At 44.5% G+C, this 26,142-nt stretch overlaps 1 protein-coding gene across 3 annotated transcripts in view; it reads left to right on the top strand.

The window, feature by feature from the left end:
• The window catches only part of pemt (phosphatidylethanolamine N-methyltransferase), a 131,397-nt gene that overhangs the window by 45,005 nt on the left and 60,250 nt on the right, over positions 1 to 26,142 (top strand). For all 3 annotated transcript variants that reach the window (XR_011516841.1, XM_070545397.1, XM_070545396.1), the window contains one exon: positions 21,924 to 22,039. Coding sequence is in view for 2 of the 3 variants with exons in the window: in XM_070545397.1 (XP_070401498.1) it covers positions 21,924 to 22,039 (116 nt within the window). In the remaining variant the exon portion in view is untranslated. The remainder of the gene's footprint in view (positions 1 to 21,923; positions 22,040 to 26,142) is intronic.

The raw sequence follows: 26,142 nt of genomic DNA, 5'->3' as shown, positions 1-26,142 counted from the left end.
TATTAGACCTTTTGTTTTACTACAGCATTGGTAAGCTTCCTGTGCACAGATTATTAAGGATGCTTGTTTCAGCTGTGAGATTAGACGATAGGATCAATGAAAAAATAAGTTGTCCCACACTCCATGGAAACTTTCAGAGAATCCACAAATAGCGGCTTTCAAGGTTTTGTTACTTTTTGCAAGTTTAGAAAAGAAGCAGATGAGACAGCATGTCTGATAATTTAGTTTTTCATCTGATAATATTAGAACATGTCAGTAATGTCTGAGGTGCTTTTATAAACACCATATAACTAACACTACTGGAGAGGGTATGAATTACACAGAGGCTTCTGGGGATCCCAGTTTTAGGGGGGGGGGCATTTTGAGGATGATCTGAATTGTATCAGATGTATAAATATTACATGTGTGTAACTTATTGTTTTTTACTGGTAAAAACGTGTAGTGGAGATACATCTACCTACATTTTACTTTTCAACACTTTGTTTTGTTTTCTTGTTTTTATTGAACTATTTTCCTGTCCTGTCTGTCTCTCATCTTCCTGCATCTCCTCTTAATTCTCCAGAAAATCTGTTGCCTGGATTCTTACCTTTTCACCTCATCAGTTACTTTTGAGCAGATCAAAGGGATCTCCTGACTACAAAGCGCAGAGCGCGTTTTCGATGCTGCGTGAGGTGACATCACCACAGCACAGATGATGAGCTCCGCAGTAGCGCGCTTCAGGCACAAATAAGACAGAAAATAGAGAACATGTGCAGACATGAACGATCGTGTGCTAATTATAGTTTTTTGGTTGCGCCACTTTGAGAATGGACCGTGCGCTGGAAGCAGCTGCCTGGATCGCTGCGCAACAGTGCGCTGTGCCGCTCTCTGCTCAAAAGAGTCCAAAAATGATATAATATAGAAAACTTTTTTCCGACTCCCCGGATGTGTAGGATATACAGCTCCCTCATAATTCGATCCCTGCTCCTGGATGAAAAGCCGGACATTTTCATCAATACAAGAACCCGCAGTCCGGACGCCCGGACAGAGTGAAACGTGGACAAGTCCGGGGAAAACGGAACGTACGGTCACCCTAGTCCTCATAAAGCGGGAAATTATAGATACAGTATTGTGCTCGTGCCCTGGGTCCTTTAGAGTTCGTGGGCCCTGGGCAATTGCCCAGTTAATCCGGCCTTGGGCTGAACCGGTTCGCAGCAGCGCGAGCCTTGCGCTGAACTGCCGGCTCTCCCTCGCGCTGCCGGCTCTCCCTCGCGCTGATCTGCCGGCTCTCCCTCGTGCTGATCTGACTTGCTCTGTGCGCAACGGCGGGCAGGAAGGGGGGTCGCTTTTGGGAGAGTTGTGCGACACAACGAATCGATGACGCAATTCCTTGCCAACGCTTTTAGTAATCCATTTTCATCTAATTTATCGATTCGTTGTTGCAGCCCTATAAGTAAGTAAATAAAAGTTTATTTATATAGCGCCTTTCACAGATATAAATCACAAAGCGCTGGACAACATGATAAAGATCAGGGCAAATACCTCTAACCAATAAAAACATCCGAAAAACAATAGCAGTGATAAAGTAGAAAATTAAATCATGAGTATAAACAAAGTGAAGGTGTGAACCCGAACAAAGCCATCTTTTTGAAACATTTAGGGAGGGAACACCTGGATGAAAAGGTGAGTTTTTAGATGATTTTTAAAGATCTCTACAGTGTTAGAGAGACGGAGATTAGAAGGTAGACTGTTCCAAAGTCTGGGTGCAATAGTCTGAAAGGCCCTGTCCCCTTTGGTTTTCAGTCTGGTTCGAGGAACAGCCAGGAGGTTTTCAGATGTGGATCTAAGGTTCCGAGAGGTGATGTGTAGGGATAAAAGCTCAGATAGGTAGCTTGGAGCCTGGTTGTTAAGAGCTCTATGGGTCAGGACTAAAACTTTAAACTGTATTCTGTATTCTACCGGGAGCCAGCGGAGGGACTGTAAAACTGGAGTGATGTGAGCTTGTCTGCTGGATTTGGTTAGGAGTCTGCCTGCTGCATTTTGGATGGCTTGAAGGCGTGAGAGGGAGGTTTTGCTGAGACCAGTAAAAAGAGCGTTACAGTAGTCTAAGCGTGATGACACAAAGGCATGGATTGTTTTTTTTTCCAGATCTGCAGTAGAAACCAGTTTACGGACATTTAAAATGTTTCTCAGTTGAAAGAAACAAGAGCGGGAGATGGTTTTGACGTGTGAGTCTAAACTTAAAGCTGGATCAAAAATAACTCCTAGGTTTCTAATGTTGGCCTTGGCTGATGGGCAAAAAAAGGCAATTTCTTGCTCGATTTTTGGCTGAAGGGGGTGCAGCGATCAGGGCCTCTGCCTTGTTAGCATTGAGGACAAGAAAGTTGCTGGACAGCCAGTTACTTATCTGGGTCAGGCAGAGTACAAGTGTGGCCAGCCTGTTCAACTGGTGTGGCATAAAGGACATATAGAGCTGAATATCATCAGCGTAGATGTGGTAGGAGATGTCTGGGAAAGACTGAATGAGGCCAGCTAGGGGAAGAATATAGAATGCGAATAGTAGAGGCCCTAGAACTGAACCTTGTGGGACCCCGCATGTTAGAGAGGCAGTATCTGAAGAGAAGGCTTCTGACTTCACTGTGAATGTTCTGTTGGTGAGATAGGAAGAGAGCCAGTCTAGAGCAGAACCTGAAATCCCAGCCAGGGCCTTTAACGTGTTTAGTAGAACGTTGTGGTCTACAGTGTCAAAAGTTGCACTGAGGTCAAGCAGGACCATGACAGAGCATTTTCCTGCAAGTAGGTGGCCAGTTCAGGTTTACGCAGAGCAGAAGGAAGGAGAGAGCTCTGGCCGCAGGTTAAATGTTCCTACTTTAAGAAAACCGTTGCATTGTTTATGTGCTACCAGGGCACTCTAAATATTTATTTAAAATTAAATCAAAGGAAATTGTAATGGTATTGAATGTTTATTAATTACTATTACAAAAATACATACATAAACAGAAAAATGAAAGTGATGGGGAAAAAGGTTGATCATCTGATATATATATTTATATAGATCTGGCTATAGGGATATATATATATATATATATATATATATATATATATATATATATATATCACATCCGAGCGCTGCTTCGGCCACGGACGGTGAAGTGTGGCCCGGGGAAAGCCCGGCTAGAAATGTTGGGGGTAAACAAAACAAAATAAAAAGAATGAAAGTCGGATTTATGGATTAAACTCTGGTTAAAGTACATAAATTATTAACTTGTCCCGCGCGATGAGAAGGGAGAAGCGCTGCTGGTGGCGACGGTGTGACTGTTCGGCTGCATGAGGAACATTAAAATCCGCGAGCCTGGCGTCCGTCCATACGTACGATGATCCGCGCCGAGTACACATCTGCGCCAACCAGGTATCCATCCGCGCAATGTGAAAGTCCTCATAGTTTACTTAGTATAGACCCAGATCCCAACCCAACTTTGAGAATAGATTAACGGCGTCATTTTTTTTATCTCGCGATAAGAGTCTGGCTTTGCCGCAGCGCATTAACGCCGATAATGGCCCACCCCTAATATATATATATATATATATATATATATATATATACATAGCCATGCCCTGATGTGGCGCTGGGGGGTGCGTCGACATGGTCGCGACATAGATCAGGGTGCGTGACTAAATAAGTTTGGGAACTGCTGCCCTAAGGTATAGAGCTGGTCCAGTGTTCCATGGCCTGGACGAAAACCGCATTGTGGCTGTAACCTGTGGTGAATAAATGCTATTAAGGGAAATTTTTAAGATTTCCTTATTATGAGAAAGGATGCTTGTTGAGACTCTGTATCTCTACTATGTGAGATTGTAGATTTTTAACCAGACAAGCACACACAGGCCTATTTGTAAGACTTTCAATTTTTTGTCTAAAACAAAACTAAATAAATGCAATTAAAATTAAATTGTTCTAAATTAAAATTTCACAAAGCAAATAAATAAACAAATAGTTAAATATTACCAGTGCTACTCTGCGACTAGTGTTTTCAGATCAGATTTTTTCCCCCCATTCTTTACAGTTATTTCCATACTGGGAAATTCCATCCTCCAAGTAAAAATAATGAGCTGGAACAACCCCCGAAATCAGAAAATGTTTTTTAATTTAACTTTGAGGTTAAATATAGCAGCTCCTTGTAATAAAAATAGCAGCTGTGGTGGAAACATGTTTATTTTACAAGATAAACCTTGAAGGGCACATCTAAAATTGATGTTTTGTACAGTTGTATATTTTCCGAGGTAAAAGGAATGCACCGTGACGTCCGTCCTCCACACAACATAGACAGAGAAGAGTAGACACCGCACCAACCATTATTGCCTATGGTGGTCACATTTGCGGGTTCTACTTTTTACAAACTCTATAATTAACAGGATGTTTTAGCTAGGCTTTACCCCATGGAGATCTGATGCTGGAATGTCAAAAGAACGTGTTCATAAACCCATTTGCGCAACACATTCTCACACCTGAAGCATCAAAAAATGACGATGCGTGACCAAGCGCTTGTTTCCGCCGCGTTGGGAGTCCCCATTACGTTGGGAGGCGACGTGCTGTGCCAGAGCATTGGTTTCCGACGCCTACGGTAAAACGTACATTTCACCGACATTTTACCTCTAACCTCTTGTTATTTATCCTTCCCCTCACCCACCTTAACCTTGTTTGTCATTCTAAACTTCCTGTTAACTGTGTTGGAGAGAGACATTACAACTAGAAACAAATTTTTGCATGCGCAGGAGGGTTAAGGTTAGGATGGGGTGAGGGGAAGGTTTAACGGCGCGAAGGTAAAGGTCTCAATTTGGTGAAATCTCTGTTTTACTGCAGCAGTTGGAAAACAACGCTCTGGCCGATGCACTGGGGCTCCTAACGCATCGGAAACAAATGCTTGGTCACCCATCGTTATTTTTCAACGCTTCGAGTGTGAGAATGTGCTGTGCCAGAATTAAAAGCACTCATTTTAACATTTGTCAGGCAAAATACGAAAGAGTTCAGTTCACGAAAAAAGTGAACAAAATCACGAACGACTAGTCAGTGAACGCGATCAGGCACAACAGTGGCCACTGATATGGCTTGGCATTTTAGAAGTGTTTACCAATAGGCTGATTTCTATAAAATGAAAATATGTTCCCTAAGAGCTTTTTTGTGTGTGTTACTGAAAAAATGACCTAAACAAATTGATGTACCACTGAAGTGAAAATAAACACCTTCAATTGTCCTTTTAACCCTCCTACTGTCCTAATGGGTGGGCCCTGCGAGGAAAGTTGACCATTGAGCAGGGTTGATGGTTCATATCTTGGGTCCATGTGGCAGGGGTGAGGAGTGAGCACCACCCCACCCCTGCCACGTGGACCTCAAGGGAGAAGCCATCAATCCTGCTCAATGGTCAACTTTCCTCACGGGGTCACCCATAAAGTCAGTGGGAGGGTTAAATGTTCTTTTCCCTCATAGATAAATAAAAAATTGTCAATATCACACAAAGTTCATGTCACCCATGTAAAACCTTATACATGTAGGTTTTATGTTTCTGTTTGTTCCAGCAGTTTTCTGCCTTTTCGTCAAACAATCAAATACTAACGATAAGAGCAACGGTCTGGGCCTGCTTTGATCTATCACTGAGGTTAGATGTTTGTGACGTCGTCCTGTGAAACCAGATAAATCAGGTGTTTCTTTGAAGAACTAAACATTGTTGATTACTTTCATTTTTCTGAGGACTGGACTCAGTAATTCCAACGGAGTGGGTCATGTGACTTTAGAAGTACCCAGGCGGTGTAGGCTAAAGTTTGTGAGTCCCACTAGTGGAGAGAGAAAACATTCTAGGACTGCTGTTTTCTCTTTTTTCAGATTAGGTATCAACAACAAACCCAGATGCCTTTGATCTCATCAGCATTTCTGTAGCTCTAATCAGTTTGAGTGAATGATTTTTATTGAAAATGTTGTTTAGGTCTGACCTCAGAATAATTCAAAACGGCTCATGTGTCTCAAAAATGACCTTCTGAAGGACAGCAAACTGGATTTATCTCTTTTTTTAATAGAATAAATTATAACCTTTGTGCATGCCTATTCTTCCTGCTTCACTTTCTAATGTTGGATCCGGTCACGCAAGGATGTTTGCAGACTGTGGCGAAAGCAAAAGTACCCACAAACAAACCTGGTGGTTGATGTAGATGTATTAATGTGTAACGTCCAGCAATGGTCAGTTCAGGTACTGTTTGACCATTCAACATCTGGTCAAAAAGGAGACACAGGAATGCACGTGTTCCCTTTAAATCGGCATGCCTTCCTCACACCAGCTGGAGCTCAGAGCCTGCAGCTCTGACAGAGATAACAAAATCATAACATTGACATCCTGTTCATTCCAAGGTCCCTCACAGAACAACTCTTTTATATGTAACGGAATCAAAGTGATGTAACTATCTAAAGTTGTATTTTAATACACTGTAAGTAGATCACTTTTTATAAACAGAAGAATAGGCTGTTTTTATCATCAGGGAGTTTAATTAAACACTCTGTATTGACTTTGAGACAAGAAAAGAGAGAGATGGGATCGTTTGAGAATCTTTAATTTCTGAATTATAAATTCTAAACAATCTACCAGGACTACTCTGTGATGGATGAGAATGGATTCGGATGTTGTGTTGGTGCGTGTGTGTGTGTGTGTGTTTGGTTCAGATTCTCTAGGCTGACGTAAAGGAATCTGGTCGTCTTTGTTATGACTAGATATCACGAGGCTTATAAAGTGATGACATGAGCCGCTATTTTGCCGTGTACATACCCAGTGGGGGTCTCCCAGGTAGATCAGGAAATGCCAGGTCCAAGAACCTCGGATGTACGCTGGAGCTGTCGGTGCAGCGGTCGCAACGTTTCAAAGCCCGTCTGGGGGGTCGACCCCGGTACCGTTCGTCGGCGTCAGCAGGTGCTCTTATTTTGAAAGGACGTCGTCTGGTTGTTAAACGACGAAAATCTCCCGTTTCACAGTTCTTAGTTTAGAGAAGAAAACACATCTGGACAGGCTGTGCTTTTCTTTAGGATGATGTTGAATAGAACTGAAGTCAAAATGGAACTGAACTTAAAATGGCGTTGCCTTGTTTTATATCTCTGAATTGTTGATAAGTTGGAGTAAAGTGGATTGGACACTTGAAGTCAACACCAGATTCTCCTGCGGCAGCCGAAAGCTCTGATTGGTTGGAACAATGTGTCATGCGTTTCTATGGAGATGAGGATCAGTATGTCTGTGCCGTAGTCCTGGTTTCATTAAACATAATTCATGACATATTTATTTCACAGATCATTCACTTGATTATTGTTGATCAACATCTGTTTTGCTTAATAATTTTAACCACAAATAAAGTACTTTGATTAAGTAAAGCTTCTTCTTCTCCTTCGGACTCTTCTCCTGGACTGTAAACAGTCTGAGGAACACCCGACCTTGGTTTTTCTACACGGTGTTATTGTGCCCAGGGGGCAGCTGTATGGAGTTGAAAACAATGAACTTCATAACCTTACATATATAAACTCTGGATCAAAGAAGGCGTGTGTCTCTGAAATTCTTGGTAACATCCAAACTTGTCAACTTTTGGTTGACTACACAATCATAACATCATAACATTAAAAAAAATATTACGCTGGGGATTCTTCAGTTCTAGAGAAGCTTCAGGCCGGTCACCTGAGGCAAAACCTCTTTAACCCACTAAAGCTTTTAACAAGTCGTCAAAAGCCTTTTTCGCACCTGCGAAGCTGATACAACAAGATATTTCCTGCAGAACAAGCTGATTTGTTCAACTCCTTAAGAGTTATTCCTGAGACGTAAACTAGTTCCAACTGTTGTTACCTGGAGATGACTCTGGACTGGCCTGGTCGTACTGGAAGTTAGTCTAAGGACTTCGGTACCGGCGTCTCTGACCCAAAAGGGCGTCTCCACTTGGGTACGTAGAACACAGTGAGATTGCGTCTGGATGTGGTTTTTGATAATAATCAACCTCATAGCTTAACGCAAACCAAATTCTTTTACAGAACTCAGCTCTCTGAGATACGGAAGTTCTGAGCAACATCACAATCGCACATAGGTTCCAGACATCACCTTTAGTTCCATCCACTCACAGTAAATAATAGTTAAACAATTTGTTGAGTTTTGTTTGTAAAATAAATTCGTACTTTTATACACCTGACTGTTTCCTGAATCAAAACAAAGTGTATACAATCCCCTAATAAATAAAGACTCCTAGAATCTTCTGATTAAACACAATAAAGACCAGGCAAGGTGATATTCTATATTTAGATAGAGCATCACAGCTTATTGGTCACAAGTAGAGTTAATATATATATATATACTGAGCTAAAGCACCCCGTTTACTTAACCCTACAAATGTCAAAGTAACCTTTTCTTGAGACACTATGTCCAACTACTCTGGAAATCATATTCTGAGCACAAAGAGGGACCTTGCAGGTCGCCGATTGAGTACCACTGGTGTATGGTAATTCATCTAATGGTGCTTCTGTACAGTACTGATTCTTACAGAGTTATAGGGTACCACATTAGACCTCATTGCATTATGCTGTATTGTATGATACCACATCGTATCGTGTATTTTACTCTATGGTATTAGCCAACAAACCACGTGGCTGTGTTTTCATGACCAATTTTTGCATTAATGTTCATCTTAACGTGAAACATTGAGGTTATGAGGTAAACACTAATACATGTATTTGGTTAAGTTTCTGTTGAAGAAACGACGAGTCTGCTCTTTGAACCTCAAACAGGAAAATATGTAAATGTTCTGATTCAAAATACACCAGACCTCCAGGGGGAACCTGCCGTCATCTCATGGAGCCCACAGAGGAAATGGACAGGACTCTGGCATTTTAGATAGAGGCAAGGGCTGTGCTGGGGTTGGTTAGATAGGTTACCAGGTTTATTTTCTAATTTTTGGCTGGAAAGTAAGATGCTTCCTGCTCGGTTTGGCGTACAACTGCAACAATCAACACATGGCTGTGGTTACAAGGTGCTTCTTCACCATCGGTGTGTGAATGGGTGAATGACTACAGGTACCTGACTTAGGAAAGCACAATACAAGTTCAGGTCAGTTTCGTCATGTTACCCTTTTAAAGTTTTATTAGTTCTGTGGTTTATACCTTCCAGAATGAGCTGTTTCAGGACTTTGTCACTTTAAATCAAACAAGCTGTAGCTGGCCACACACACATCCATCCCGATTGGCTACTATGAAGGGAGAAGCTTGGGTATCCAGGTGGAGCATTCATGGGCGTAGATTTGGCATGAACGGAGGTGACGTGTCCCCACCAATACCCAGCTAAAAACAACAATCCATTCAATGTCTCATTACCGTACAGGTGCAGAAAGGGTTAAATGGCATTCTTTCCTCCAGTGTGATTGGCTGCACATGCTGTCACGTGAGACTCACACACAACTATGCCAGTTGTTAGCGCCAAAGCTTGAAGGAAAACGTTCCAGTCGTATGCAAGATTCCTGTGTTTGCAACGCGGCGAGTGACACATGGGGCCAAAAGCGAGGGAGTGTAACCGAGGGTCCTGAGAGGAGGACGTTAATGGTATAAAAGCTGCACATGTAGAGAGGACAGGGCTCCTTTATTAACACCACCTTCACTTCACATTACAGTAGTCAAGTTCCCCAACAACCAACCCACACACTTCCGGTCGTCACAATAACAGTGTCACACCCGGTCATGTCTCCCCGTTTAGTTCAGCCTTGTGTCTCGTTGATTACTCCCACCTGCCTCTCGTTTCCCAATCACCTTAGCTCCCAACCCTCCTGTATTTAAACCCTGTCTGTTCTTTGTACTGTGTCGGATCATTGTTTCATTGTCCAGCGTGCTTAATAAATCCTGGTTGACCGTTCCTACCTGCTGCCTGTTTACTCCCCGGTCTGGATCCACGCCTTTCCTCCGCTCCACTCCGCAGCGCGCTGACAGAATGATCCGACCCAAACCCGTTGTGAGATCCAGCGAGGAGATTCTCCCGTGGGAGCACCTGCTTCAGTGGCTCACTCCGAGCCACCACCCAGCTTCTCCATCGCCTTCCCTTGCTTCAGTTCTGCCTCGCCGAAAACGCCGTCCTCGGCCATCAGCCGCAGCAATCCTCGCTGCTCTCCCGGAACCGGACAAGGGGTCGGACCGGGAGCCGCTTCCGGATCGCTCCAGCTTCGTGGGCACCCGCCTGGCTGTGTGCTCCCCGGGAGTTGGCCCACGGCGTGGGGAGGCATGCCGGGCTCCACCGCAGCGGCTGGTCCCTGGAAGGAGCCGCGAGCTCGCTGCAGTTCTGGCTCAGTGCGCCAACTTGGACACGCCCCCAGTCAGACCAGCAGTCCCGTCTCCGGTCCAACCAGCGCCTTCGTCATCTGCAGGCGGAGGAACCACGCCCACAGCCCAGCTGATGGAGCTCCAGGCGGAGCTCGACCGGATCCGCCAGCTCGTCAGCCTCCAGGAGAGTCACCTGGACACTCTATCCTCCCCGAACCGCCAGGAGAGGAGCGAGCCCGTCCACCCAGCAGAGCTCGCTGGTCTCCGGGCTGAACTGGCCCAGCTCCATCGAACCCTCAACCTCCAGGAGCTTCAGCTGGACGGGCTGTCCCCCCTGCTCTCACGGCTTCCAGCCCTACCAGTTCCACCACTTCCAGTCCAGCCTGTCCAGGCAGCCCCTCCTGCAGCTGCCTCGCCTCCACTCCAGAGGGCCCAGAAGCAGAAGGGACGGGCTCAGAAGCAGAAGGGATGGGCCCAGAAGCAGACGGTTCCGGTTCTGGCCCCGAAGCGGACGGGTCGGCCCCAGCAGTCGGCGGTCCAGCAGTCGGCGGTCCAGCAGTCGACGGTCCAGCAGTCGGCGGTCCAGCAGTCGGCGGTCCAGCAGTCGACGCCCCCGGACCAGAAGTCGACGCCCCCGGACCAGAAGTCGACGCCCCTGGACCAGAAGTCGACGCCCCCGGTCCAGAAGTCGACGGTCCAGAAGTCGACGGTCCAGAAGTCGACGGTCCAGGGCTCTGTGACCGACGCCCCTGCCAGTCCTGTGGCCGACACCCCTGCCAGTCCTGTGGCCGACGCCCCTGCCAGTCCTGTGGCCGATGCCTCTTCCTCGTGTTCTGAAGTCGACGCCCCTGATGACGTCGCCTGTCCAGAAGTCGTCGCCCCTGATGACGACGTGTCCGAAGTCGTCGCCTCCTCCTCTGATGACGACGTGTCCGAAGTCGTCGCCTCCTCCTCTGATGACGACGTGTCTGAAGTCGTCGCCTCCTCCTCTGATGACGACGTGTCTGAAGTCGTCGCCTCCTCCTCTGATAACGACGTGTCCGAAGTCGTCGCCTCCTCCTCTGATGACGACGTGTCCGAAGTCGTCGCCTCCTCCTCTGATGACGACGTGTCCGAAGTCGTCGCCTCCTCCTCTGATGACGACGTGTCCGAAGTCGTCGCCTCCTCCTCTGATGACGACGTGTCCGAAGTCGTCGCCTCCTCCTCTGATGACGACGTGTCCGAAGTCGTCGCCTCCTCCTCTGATGACGTCCCGTCTGATGACGTCGCCTCCTCCTCTGATGACGTCGCCTCTTCCGATGACGTCCCGTCTGATGACGTCGCCTCTTCCTCTGATGACGTCCCGTCTGATGACGTCGCCTCTTCCTCTGATGACGTCCCGTCTGATGACGTCGCCTCTTCCTCTGATGACGTCCCGTCTGATGACGTTGCCTCTTCCTCTGATGACGTCGCCGCCTCCTCTGATGACGTCGCCGCCTCCTCTGATGACGTCTCCGAAGTCGGCTCGTCTGACGACGTCGCCGCCTCCTCTGATGACGTCCCCGAAGTCGGCTCGTCTGACGACGTCGCCGCCTCCTCTGATGACGTCCCCGAAGTCGGCTCGTCTGACGACGTCGCCGCCTCCTCTGATGACGTCCCCGAAGTCGGCTCGTCCGATAACATCGCCGCTGCCTCGTCTGGGGATGCTCTTTGCACTCAAGAGGCCGACGCTCCATCCGGCCCGGCGTCTCCACGGTCTCCGGTTCCGATGGTGGTTTTGAGGGCAACGCCGGCCCAGCCTGCAGTGACTTTGTTGCCGGTCCAGCCTGCAGTGACTTTGTCGCCGGTCCAGCCTGCAGTGACTTTGTCGGCGGTCCAGCCTGCAGTGACTTTGTCGCCGGCCCAGCCTGCAGTGACTTTGTCGCCGGCCCAGCCTGCAGAGCTCCTCCTCTGCCGCAGGCGCCGGCCTCCAGAGGCCCGTCGCCTCCTCTTCTGCCGCAGGCGCCGGCCTCCAGAGGCCCGTCGCCTCCTCTTCTGCCGCAGGCGCCGGCCTCCAAGGGCCCGTCGCCTCCTCATCTGCCGCAGGCGCCGGCCTCCAAGGGCCCGTCGCCTCCTCATCTGCCGCAGGCGCCGGCCTCCAAGGGCCCGTCGCCTCCTCCTCTGCCGCAGGCGCCGGCCTCCAGAGGCCCGTCGCCTCCTCTTCTGCCGCAGGCGCCGGCCTCCAGAGGCCCTTCGCCTCCTCTTCTGCCGCAGGCGCCGGCCTCCAAGGGCCCGTCGCCTCCTCATCTGCCGCAGGCGCCGGCCTCCAAGGGCCCGTCGCCTCCTCCTCTGCCGCAGGCGCCGGCCTCCAGAGGCCCGTCGCCTCCTCTTCTGCCGCAGGCGCCGGCCTCCAGAGGCCCGTCGCCGGCCTCCAGAGGCCCGTCGCCTCCTCTTCTGCCGCAGGCGCCGGCCTCCAGAGGCCCGTCGCCTCCTCATCTGCCGCAGGCGCCGGCCTCCAAGGGCCCGTCGCCTCCTCATCTGCCGCAGGCGCCGGCCTCCAAGGGCCCGTCGCCTCCTCATCTGCCGCAGGCGCTGGCCTCCAAGGGCCCGTCGCCTCCTCATCTGCCGCAGGCGCCGGCCTCCAAGGGCCCGTCGTCTCCTCCTCTGCCTCAGACGCCGGCCTCCAGGAGCCTGTCGTCGCCTCCTCCTCTACCCCTCTGCTGGTCCCTCTGTTCCTCTGGGCCCTTCCTCCTGGTTCCCCTCCTCCCGCCCTGCTCCTCGTTCCTGTGGGCGTCTGGGATCCGCCCCTTGAGGGGGGGGTACTGTCACACCCGGTCATGTCTCCCCGTTTAGTTCAGCCTTGTGTCTCGTTGATTACTCCCACCTGCCTCTCGTTTCCCAATCACCTTAGCTCCCAACCCTCCTGTATTTAAACCCTGTCTGTTCTTTGTACTGTGTCGGATCATTGTTTCATTGTCCAGCGTGCTTAATAAATCCTGGTTGACCGTTCCTACCTGCTGCCTGTTTACTCCCCGGTCTGGATCCACGCCTTTCCTCCGCTCCACTCCGCAGCGCGCTGACAAACAGCCTTGTACACCACATCCTGTCTGGCTGTATTAATCAAAATAAGAGTCTCACAAAAGAAGTTTACATGACGATGGAGGCAAAAAAGAACATTGAGGACATAAGGAGCTATTTTTCAAACAAACGTGTAAGTCACTTAATATTAAATTTGCTAATGAAATGAGTCAGTTATAATGTTATTGGCAGTGCTAGGCTTCAGCGCTCAGCATACAGCAGGTAAATCATCTGTAGCTCATCAGAACTGATGATTTACCTTTCTCTGAGAGAGAACGAGTTCTCACTCCCTCTCCGAGTCTAACTTTCATTCAGACTCACAGAAATCTGTAGCCTTGTGCAAAGACATTGTCAGCCTTGAGAGACATTTAATCATTTAAAGCCTGATACGTGAAATTTTACATCAGAAAACTGAAACATTTTGACCAATATTAATACAAAAATAATTTACTGTTAAAGTCCCATTAGTCATCATCACACACTGGAGAAATTACATCTCTGCATTTGACCCATCCCCGTGGGGAGTGGTGAGCTGCAGCTGTGACCATGCTCGGGAATCACTTGGTGGTTTAACCCCCCAATGCAACCCCTTTAATGCTGAGTATCAAGCAGGGAGGTATTGGGTCCCCTTTTTTTAACTCTTTGGAAAGACCCAAATGGGATTTGAACCCCAATCTCCCAGTCCCAGGGTGGACACTTACCACTAGGCCACTGAGAAGGTGACAGAAACAACAATAAAACTAAATACAATTTGTACTTGGCAACTTTTGCAGGAAACATGTTTATGATTCAATGAAGCAGCAATGTCAAGAGCAAATCCACGCCAGTGGAGCCGCGGCTTCACGTCCAGAACAGAAACCTCTCTTAAGCATCGACAGGTGATGCTGGTGTGGTTCTATGCTAATTTGCCTTATTGCGATGTCACAAACGGAGTAGGTTAATGTAAGTCGGTGAAATCTCTTGAGAGAACAAAACTCAAGAAGACGTGTTTCTCACCCCGGCTGGATGAGGCAGAAAACAAATGTCAATTAAGTTTATTCACTGGTTGTCTTCACTGCTGATGACAAATAGTTGATAAATTCAGGTTGGTGTTACCCAAGTGTTTTGTTTTTGTATCCACAAGCGTGCGATCCATCTATGTTCTTGTTCTGTTTCTCTTATTACCCACATTACTTGGCTGTGCTTGTGTGCAGATTGTCCTCCATTAAACACAGTCCCACATTAATACCGTCAATAAACCATCAGCTGCTGATCAGGCGGACTGAATCACAGTCCAACAATGGATCCCCCGAGGGGTTGACGGCTAAAAAAAAAACAGAGAAATTAAGTCAGACCCAAAGAACCTGGGTCACACTACATAAGGTTAACAGTGGAAACAAGGGTATGATTAGTCTAAGATGACTTGGGGCAATTTTGAACTCTTTCATTTCTGCTGCTCAGATCTTCTTTTTCCACAAATAACAGATGTTAGAAGCTCTACCTCCTCAGATGTCCTTCTGCTGTTCTGATCTCAGGCCCAGAGCCTGTATCTACGCTATAAATGGGCTGCTGGGGATGCAGGAGGAGCTTGTTAAGCCTTTATTGAGTTTGTCTTGAAGAGCTGTGAGTTCTGCCAAGCTGGCGCCACTCCCTGAGCTCTCCTCATCTAAGCCTTGTCATTTGGCTTGATTGCTTTGATAACATCATCAGTGGGCTGTCTGCAGAACCCCTGAGTATTTTTAGCACACTCCATCATCCCGTGGATGGCTGTAAGTGATTTCAAAAGATGATGTGTGAGGCAGTCGTACCATCTCTGACTAGGAAGTGCAATGGCACAAAAGGCCTTCTACTTCAGACAAAGAAGGTGATGTAGTTCCCACAGTGCAAAATAATGTGCTTCTGCGTCTGAAGATGATCCACATATATTTCTTGTTATATGCCTCTGATGGGTGTAGAGATGAGATGAGAAAATAATTGTCTGATTCCTCCCAGTCTCAATTTTCTTCAGATCTCACACTTCACTGTTTTGCAACCTACTTCAAAGTTCATCCCTTCAGTCGCCATAAATAGAATATTTAGAAATCATTCAGATACTTAGCTGTGTATATGGCAACTTTGAATTACTTGTTTGCTTGTGATCCAACAGAACAAAAAACACTGCAGTAACAACAATATACAGAGAAAAATCTGTTGACTAGACATTTGGATAAGTACTTTTTACTAAAAGGCCTGTTATAGTTCATTACAGCTTTAGATACATTGTGTGTTCAGGTTGGAAAACTCAGGGTTCCTACGGGGCCTTAAAAAGTCTATAAAACATTGAATTAATGCATTTGGAAACATTACTTTACAAAGTCTTGAATTTAGATATCTGGGTCTATACTTGAGTGCTGAAACAAATACTCGAATGGTTTAAATTAATAGATTCCTCAAATAATTTTTACAGTTTCGAGGCATCATTAAATGTACGCACTGCAGCCTGAACACATTCTACTGGCGAACAATGTGGTAACCTTGGTCAGTGGTTCCCAAACTGGGGTGAGGGACCCCCAATGGGGTCCCCACAAGACTGCAGAGGGTCCCCACAATTTTCTCTGTGCTGAGGTTTGAGGTTAGCAAGAAATTATTTGTAAAAACTACAATGATAAAATCCCAGTAACACACCCTACTGTATAACAAAACTCCATATAAAAGTTACAACTCCGTATGTTTGTATTAAGTTTGTAAGTGATCACATTTAATGTGTGTATGTGTGTCGGAGTTGAGGTTGGGGGTTGTAGCGTTATGACATCTCTTCTGGTTAAAATATTCAAAGATCCATCAGATTGATATTTCATATTTCTATGGAATCTCACATTTTATGGTTCATAAGTAAGATGTAAACTACCCATGGTTACAGGGTCCTGGCTCATCTTGGACACTTGCAAGAAGGTCCTCAAGGAGAACAAATGTTTGGGAACCACTGATCTAGGTGTCGTGGCGGAAAATGGAGAAACCAGGAAAGACAAAGAACACTGTAAAATGCAGAAATGCTCTAAAGTCTGGGAGTGAATCAATGACCATGTTGGCCAATGTTAGTCGGTAGCATGTTTACAATAGGGCTGCAACAACGAATCGATGAATTCGATGAAAATCGATTACTAAAAGCGTTGGCAACGAAATGCGTCATCGATTCGTTGTGTCGCACAACTCTTCCAAAAGCGCCCCCCCCCCCCCTTCCCACCCACCGTTGCGCGCAGACCAGAGCAAGTCAGGTCAGCGCGAGGGAGAGCCGCAGATCAGCGCGAGGGAGAGCCGCAGATCAGCGCGAGGGAGAGCCGGTACAGGCAGATCAGCGCGAGGGAGAGCCTGCAGACTTGCGCTGCTGCAAACCGGTTCCGCATTGTTGCACAGCGATCCAGGCAGCTGCTTCCAGCGCACGGTCCATTCTCAAAGTGGCGCAACCAAAAAACTATAATTAGCACACGATCGTTCTTGTCTGCACATGTTCTCTATTTTCTGTCTTATTTGTGCCTGAAGCGCTCTGCGGAGCTCATCACCTGTGCTGTGGTGATTTCACCTCACGCAGCATCGAAAATGCGCTCTCCGCTTTGCGGTCAGGAGATCTCTTTGATCTGCTCAAAAGTAACTGATGAGGTGAAAAAGTAAGAATCCAGGCAACAGATTTTCTGGAGAATTATGAGGAGATGCAAGAAGAAGAGAGACAGACAGGACAGGAAAATAGTTAAATAAAAACAAGAAAACAAAGTAAAATGTAGGTAGATTTATCTCCACTACACGTTTTTACCAGTAAAAAACAATAAGTTATACACATGTCATAGTTATACATCTGATACAATTCAGATCACCTTCAAAACTCAGTCACACACCCAGGGCCGTTTCAAGACATTTTGGGGGCCAAGGCAAAATGTCCCCCCCCCCCCCAATAACTGGGCTCCCCAGAAGCCTCTGTGTAATTCATGCCCTCTCCAGGAGTATTAGTTATACAGTGTTTGTAAAAGCCCCTCAGACATTACTGACATGTTCTAATATATCAGATGAAAAACTCAATTATCAGACATGCTGTCTCATCAGCTTCTTTTCTAAACTTGCAAAAAGTAACAAAACCATTTGAAAGCCACTATTTGTGGATTCTCTGAAAGTTTCCATGGAGTGTGTGACAACTTATTTTTTCATTGATCCTATCGTCTAATCTCACAGCTGAAACAAGCATCCTTAATAATCTGTGCACAGGAAGCTTACCGATGCTGTAGTAAAACAAAAGGTATAATAATTTATTATTAATAAAACCTTGTTGCAGCACTAAAGCATAAAAATGAGATTTTGCATTAAATATGCAAAATATTTACATATGAATTGTTTTAGAGCCCTTTTATTGGCAGAATCTGATATTAATTTAGTTCTTACAAAAAATGGGTCCCAAGGTTTGTGTGGTGTTGCCATAGTGTGACATCATAGGCACAGATCCCCTGTCCTCTTGTTTGGAAATGGAAATATGGTCACCCTACATTAAACAAACTGTCCACCCGGGCTTTTGCGCTGCACAGAGACGCTTTGCTGCCTATGACTTCGAATGTCAGTTGAGAGTCAGTCTTATGCAGACTGACCAATGAAGAGAGGGCCTCAAGTTAAGACCCTCTTCTCATTGGTCAGTCCACACGAGGTGGGTCAAAGGTTACTCTGGGCGGGTTACGTGTTGTCAGGCATTCAAGTATTGAGTATATTTACTGCATATTACAGTAAAATATTCTGTATGTGACCACATTATGGTGATCCTCGGGTCGTGATGATGGAGCCCTTGAATATTGTTGCCCAGGGTACAACAAAGTGTTAATCTGGCCCTGGTTCCGCCGTCACATTCCCGCAGAAACTGGTTGATCACACCGGGGCCAGACTACTAGCATGTGGTTTTACAACCACAATGTCCTCGGAAGCAAAAACGCTTTTAAAAGGGAGGGAGGAGTCCTAACTGTTGCTGCAGGCGTGTTGTGTGAGAGTGCAGTTATATACTGGTTAATATATTTTTGGGTTCAGTTGCTTTCATGTGGCCTAATGTGAGTCTATTTGGGATCATTGGAATGATCAGCTGCATTTCTTGATGTGACTTTATGGCAGTTGCCCAGGGCATCATCACAAGGAGATTGGCATTCATTTACTTTTGTTTTATTTGGTATTTTTTCAGTCATTTTTGGAAATAGTGATCAATTTTGATTAATTCACAGCCTATGTTTAATTACATTTAAAATAAATGTCAACAGATGAGATCAAACAAAACAGATGAGAATTGCCCTTAAGCTGTTTAACTTGGACCAAGCATTTTAGGTCACAGATAGATGTAGCTTAGGGTCTCTGTCTATACACCTTATAAGACAATTTAGGTGATGGCATGTTGTTTTTCTGCTATTGAACTGTTTTCTAATAATGTTGTGTTAAATAAAGTGAAGGAAGGAGAGAAATAACGTTTCCCTAGCAGTTTTTAAAAATTTCCCCATGTAATCCGATTAATCGATTAATCGTGTCGAGACCCCATCCGATTAATCGATTATCCAAATAATCGTTTGTTGCAGCCCTAGTTTACAATCAAGTGGAGGCCAAACAAAACACGTTTATCGTGAAACTATGAATGGGTAAACTCTTCAAGAGCAACAAAAATCCCCACCACCTCGTTTGTTTGTAGTATATCTCTTCATTTACTTGTTTTATTTCCAATCTTTTGCGCCAGACCACAGTCTTGTTGGGACATTTCTGTCAGAAGTGTGGCTACATGTTCATCTGAGCTGACAGATATTAAACATGATTGTCAGACGCATGGGTTTTCTTTCAGTTGGAGAAGATGAAGGCTTCCAAAAGATGATTTTTAACTTCTATCTCAGATGCACATTTCTTCTAGGATGGGGTGCCAAATCCTGGTCCTGGAGGGCCTCTGTCCAGCATGTGTTAGTTGTTTACCTGCTCCAAAACACCTGATTCAATGCCAGGATTCGCAGTTCAGCAGCTCATCAAGTTCTGCAGAAGCCTGTGAATTACATGCTGATTAAAATCAGGTGTGTAAGAGCAGTGAAATAACTCTTAACATGCTGGATAGTGACCCTCGATCGGGCACCCTGTTACAGGACTTTACTGTTGCATAGACTAGTTTTCACACTGTGTGTTGTACTTTAATTAAGGGTTGCCTTTTCTGAAAAAGAATCAAATAAGTAAATAATTTCCCCTGCTTGAAGGGTTGTCCAAAAATTATTCAATTATTTGACAAAGGATTCGATAGAATATTCAAAAACTAAAATGTTTTATACCTGCTGCCCTACTGCCACCGGGATCAATCAGACAGACGCCAAAAATCTTCAACGTATCGCATTTCTCCTTAAAAGTTTCGTTTGTCAACCATGACTATTTAAAAAAAATAAAGTAGCCTAAATAAAGATTTGCAGAAAAAATCAATAATTGAGAATGCAATGCAGGAGCAGGCTTTTATTTAATTGTTGAGTTTTGACTTTCATTGTTTATTGTTCAAGAGTCTCTCTACTCCGCACGTTCCCAGCGTGGAATAAGTAGCTAGCTAAAGTAAAAAACTATCACGTTTGGTTGGAGGTTTGGACCCAAAATGCAGGAAATGACACGGAAATTTTGTGAGTTCAAAAAATAATAATCCTTTATTCAGGAAGGGTCAGGTAAATTCCAAAGGGCTGAATCCAAGCCTGGTGCACAAAAAACCACAGGAAGTCTATTGGTGCATTAGACCATGATCAGCTTGGTCTGGGCTGGATGAGGTCATTGCTTTTACACTGACGTTGTTTCTTAAGTTACTTCCCTGCGGGTTGTTTCGTGCTGAGTTGACCATACCCACCCACCTATGGAGTGATTGGCTGGCTGGTGTTTTGTCAGTTTCATGGCTGCCTACCTACCTAGTGGGAGCCTCTGATTGGTGCGGGTATAATCAGCCAGCGGCAGCTTCATGTGTGTGCCATTCATTAGCAATCAGATTGCAGTGTAGTAAACATCTTCTACCGACTGCAGCTTGGACTGGAGCTGCAACAGCAGTGTGAGGACTGACGGACTGCCATGAGCGCTCTTGAGTGGGAGAGGAGTGAGAAGAGTAGGAAGCTGTGTGCTTCATGTCTGTTTTTATGTCAGTACCATTTGACTCCTATCTTGAGAGGTGCTTCATAAAAAAAGTTTTCTTACTTTTACAGTACCTATAATTTAAAATGCCATGTATTGCATTACATTTGGATCCACTGCGTCATCATTCATGCTTTTTCTCTCATGCTTTCTTTAAGGCTAATCATTAATTATTCCTTTTGATGTAATTACGTATATTCTGGACACTGTGGTGTCCAGGTGCCCTACTGAGCAGGCTCTGATGTAATCAACATGTAGCAATAAGCCTGTACCGCGGTAAGAGTGTTGTCAGCCACCAGGCCTTAATTATGCAGCAGCCTTATTATAATCCTGAGAAAGAGACAGCGAGAGAGAGAGAGAAACAACGAGTAAGTGGTTTTGCAGCAGTGATTAAAAGACAGAGGTCCAGGGTTGCAGAAAAGCTTTAATTCTTCCACCGCTTGGTAGATAGATTGAAAATGACTTCTCTTCAGTAAATGGACTTCCGTCTGCATGTGTACTTGACTCATTCCTTACCAAGATGAAAAGTTAGTTTCTGCTGAACTGTATTCATGTTCCTAATCTTTCGCTTGAATTGTTCCCACTTTGCCTGATTCTGACAGCGAACCTGTTGCCATAGCAACACTTGTGCCCATTTTGGTTGGTTCAACAGGCCGCTACGCACTTCCTCAGCCCACAGTCAGATAGCAATTTGGCATTTGCTATTTGATAAAGACCCATTTGTATTGAATGTAGACAGGTCAGATGTCTCTTGTGTTGCATAGCTAATAAGATTCCGTAGAGCTTAGAAAATGCTCCACTAGTCTCATCTGTGTGGTGTATGCATGGTAATTGTCCTCATGCATGCATGTAATTATTTTTGAACTCGGTAGTTGGAACAGGAAAGGCTGGTTGGTTAGACTTACTTGTAACATGACTGTCCAATTAACACAGCTAAGGATAATTAAACTAAAATAAACTTTCTGGGTGGCTGCAGCAATGCATAAACTGAGGGAGAATTGACTACAGCTGCTAGCACTGCTAATATTAGCATAACAAAACAACCTGGTATTCCATTCATCAGCAGTTCTAAGTATGTAAGTTTATTTCTTAAAGATGTGGAACACTCGTTCACCAACCCAATTGGCCCATGCACTGTGGATTTTATGAATCAGTCTCTCCAGGCTGGCTCTGTACCTTCCCTTTTCTAATATGCAGCTGACTAAAAGTTATGAATTATTTGTTAATGAAGGCAACTATGTAACTATCAGATTGACATTCATTAGCTGACAACGAGGACCCAGCTGCTGCATAGTGCTACGTGTTGACCAAGTTAAACGTAAACAACATTTGTAAATCGGATTAAAACATGTATTGTGTTCATGGCTTTCCAACAAGCAGCAGGCCGCTGTAGGTTTGACAGAAGCATGTCTTTCAGTGCAAGATTCCATTAACCCATGCATGTATCAGTGGATGTGTGATCTGATTAGTGTTGTTTTTGCCTTGCTGTAAACTATTTCAGGTGGCGAGGTGGGAGCACCGTACCCGGGGACTCTCCAGGCTCTTCGGTGGTCCCTATGTGGCTTGTTACAGTCTAGGCTTTGTCATCATTCTGCTCAATGTTTTCCGCAGCCACAGGTAAAAAAACTTTTTTGTTTTAGCTGTTTTAAAACAGATACGTGAATAAATAGTTTGGCCATGATCCATAGACAGCTTAGTCGTAGAGCAGAAGCTACGGTTGTCTTTCAGACTGACTCCACATGCTATTGGACAACAAACAACGTGACGTACTCACCGCTATGGATGTCAGTCAACGGCGAAGTCCATCGTACACAGTTGAACATCCTTTTTCTAAACAATTCTTGTTTGGTGGTCCTAACAGCTCCTGACATTACCTTTAGGGACGCAACGATACCAATTTTTTTTTTTCAAACCGATACTTTTACTGATACAGGTATTGGTATCGGCGCCGATACCGATACCAGCTCGAAAAAAATGAGAGAGTAGGTTATTTTTTTATTCTATGGTAAAAAATAAATAGAATTAGCAAAATTAGAATTAGCCATGCTTTTGTGGATTTATTATAGTTTTACGTAATGAAAATGTAATTGCTCAAAAACAGTAAAACAGACATATTTCCATTGTCTAAAACCATAAGTACTTCTGCGCGATTTTTGATGATGTCACGTGCAAAGAGCCAATAGGGAGCCGAAATCATGTCCATCTACTTCTGAATCACGGGTCTAAGGAAATTAGTAAAAAATGAATACAGTTCAATGAGGCTATACAACTATTTTCTAATCCTGTTTGTTATGTGCCATGGATTTCACGTATGATGAATTTTAAAGACATAATCTGATGCCAAGAAAGCGCTTATTTTCAAACAGGAGCAAAAGTTTTTTAAGGTTTTGTGTGAAAAGACGTAATGGACTACAAATGTATCTCACCAGCTTAACGTCATCAAACCAGACACGAAGACGAGAAGATTAGTTTAGCAAACTTCAAATCCTTCTTCCAGGATGACAGAAAGAGCATTAATGTGGAGAAAACCACTATAAACCTGGCCATGTGGTAAGTAGAAGCTATGCTGGGGAAGAAGAGATTCTGCTGACATCATATACGCAACATCTGATTTGTAGTCTTTTTGAATGATTGCAAAATACAGAAAAAAAAATAAACAAGAGACAGCTAGGAAAGGAGTGGGATGAAGATAATTTATTTACTGCCACCCTCTTCGGACCTTAATAATTTATAATATTTATGGCAGCTACCATTTTTACTTAAGAAATCAGAGACGGTCAATTCCATATTTACATAATACATACAATGGAATATAACAAATAGTAGAGTATGGTATAAAATACACTCACCTAGAGAATTATTAGGAACACCATACTGATATGGCCCAGTGAACGTGGCGGATGACTGCTTCTACTGAGCCAGGATCCTCTGGAAGTTTCTTCCTGTTAAAATGGAGATTTAACTTATATATCTTCTCGAAATATAACTTAATAAATAAAAAATAAAAGGGAGTTTTTCTCTCCACTGTCGCTACATGCTTGCTTAGCATGAGGATTGCTGTAAAAACACTGACACTAGTCAGTGACTCGATGCAATTTGCTGGGCTCCTTATAAGGGAAACTTTTTACTGATTGGCTTTATGAACTGACCTGTATTGGAATGTTTACTGTGTGAAGGTACTTGAGACAACTCTTGTCGTGATTTGGTGCAATATAAATAAACTTGAATTGAATTGAGTTAATACGGTGTTTGACCCCCTTTCGCCTTCAGAACTGCCTTAATTCTACGTGGCGTTGATTCAACAAGGTGCTGAAAGCATTCTTTAGAAATGTTGGCCCATATTGATAGGATCGCATCTTGCAGCTGATGGAGATTTGTGGGATGCACATCCAGGGCACGGAGCTCCCGTTCCACCACATCCCAAAGATGCTCTATCGGGTTGAGTTCTGGTGACTGTGGGGGCCGTTGTAGTACAGTGAACTCATTGTCATGTTCAAGAAACCAATTTGAGATGATTGGAGATTTTTGACATGGTGCATTATGCTGCTGGATGTAGCCATCAGAGGATGGGTGCATGGTGGTGATGAAGGGACGGACATATTCAGAAACAATGCTCAGGTAGCCCGTAGCATTTAAACCATGCCCAATTGGCACTAAGGGGCCCAAAGTGTGCCAAGAAAACATCCCCCCACACCATGACACCACCACCACCAGCCTGCCACCACCCATTCTGACATTCAGTTTGGAGTTCAGGAGATAGTCTTGACCAGGACCACACCCCTAACTGCATTGAAGCAACTGCCATGTGATTGGTTGATTAGATAATTGCATTAAGGATAAGTTGAACAGGTGTTCCTAATAATCCTTTAGGTGAGTTTATATCACCCATACCCACATTATACTAAATATCAATTTTGAACACAGTTAGAGTGATGCAGTCATTTCACAATGCCTTATAATAATTTTAGTTGCAGTGTAATGATACTAATTTAGTATGTTACAAGGACACGCATACATATTATATAGAATATTATATACTATACTATTATACAGCAAGTAAATCTCAAAGTTTGTGACAGACATGGTCTAAACTCACTGCAATACTGTTCATTTACATTGAAGTACAACATGTGTGTGATTCAGGGCGTATAAGGCACAGCGGATTAGAAAATAACTTTCATAGCCCCGTTCACTTGCATTTGCTTTTTCTTTGTTCCACTGACCCAAAACGGGGAGGCTATAGACCCACTAATGATGTGACATCATCCAAAGTCATGCAGAAGTACTTCTGATTTAGGACAATGAAAATACGTCTGTTTTAATGTTTTCATTTATATTTTCATTATTTTAAACTAATAAATCCCAAAACACAAGAGTCATTTTAATTCTGTGACTTCTATTTCTTACCAGACTTTAAAAAATTCCTCATTGTCCCTCATTTTATTCATTAATCAAATGTAAAAATCAGAAAATTCCTTACTTTTTTTGTTTTTGCTACTGATACAAAAATTCAAAAACCAAAACGTACACTGACCAGAATCCTACCAATCAGTGATCCAATTGTATGACTCTTACATGAATCAATGTAACGTGTACACATTTACATTTTGTATATTTAAAATAAAGTTTAAAGAGTAAATGAAGAAAAGCAGGTGGAGAAGGGTAAAATCCCATCCACCAAGTGCACCGCTGCAACATACTGACACTCTGTGTTCATTCTTAGTGTTTACTGTGCCCCAGAAGGAGGCGGGCTTTTTGGGGAGAGGAGGAAGTGATGTAATGCCGCTGTACACAGGATGCCTTCTTTCTTTTGATGCTCCTCCTCTTTATCTGCTTCTCTCCATCTCGTTGGCCTTATTTCTTGCTTCCTCTCCATGCATACCCACAGCTCCTTGCATGCCAGCATCACCCCACGAGTACCATCATATCTGCTCCCAACGGAGGGCCAAACTCCCACACCTTCCACTCTCGATCAAAACGATAAAAGTGTAACCACACACTTCCAGAGGCGTATTCTTTCTCCTGTAGCACACATGTGTGACGTTCATTTCTCAGAAGCAATTTTTGGAATCCACTTCCTCAGCTCGATAAAATGTCATGACGAGTTTTTCTCTTGTACAAATGTACGAAATATAATCTGTTTGTTTGCTGGCTGATTCTTACACAATGTTTACTGTGGAAGAAAACAGAACTATAGCATAAAAGTATAACATGCATATACAAACACACACATTAGATATGTCTAATAAAACAACCCATTCTTTGATAGTCATATAAATATGTTTACCATATTCCTTTTTAAAATTTAATAGCAAATAATTATGGCAGAACAACAGACAAGCACACAGGCGGCAGATGAATAATTGTATTTAAAACGTGTGTACTCAGTACTTACCCAATTTGTTCACTGTAATTAAGACACCCCTCCCCATCAAGAAGTACTAATGTTGTATATATTTTAATATATTGTGAATGAGCTGCACTTTTATAGTGTGAGAAGGTCCCAAAGTACTTTACAATGAATCATTCCTGCATTCACACACGCACACACACACACACACACACACACACACACACACACACACACACACACACACTGATAGTGTTTACGTGTACAAATTCCTCAGCTCATAGTTTTCCCGGCACTGGGAATGTGATGCTATTTGGTCATTTCCATGGACACCCAAATTGACTTTTTCTATATTAATGTTTCATTTTGT

Source organism: Nothobranchius furzeri, chromosome 16 (assembly GCF_043380555.1).
Source record: "Nothobranchius furzeri strain GRZ-AD chromosome 16, NfurGRZ-RIMD1, whole genome shotgun sequence".
Taxonomy (NCBI): Eukaryota; Metazoa; Chordata; class Actinopteri; order Cyprinodontiformes; family Nothobranchiidae; genus Nothobranchius; species Nothobranchius furzeri.
Note: the sequence above shows the minus strand (reverse complement) of the source record. Positions and strands in the feature narration are given on the sequence as shown.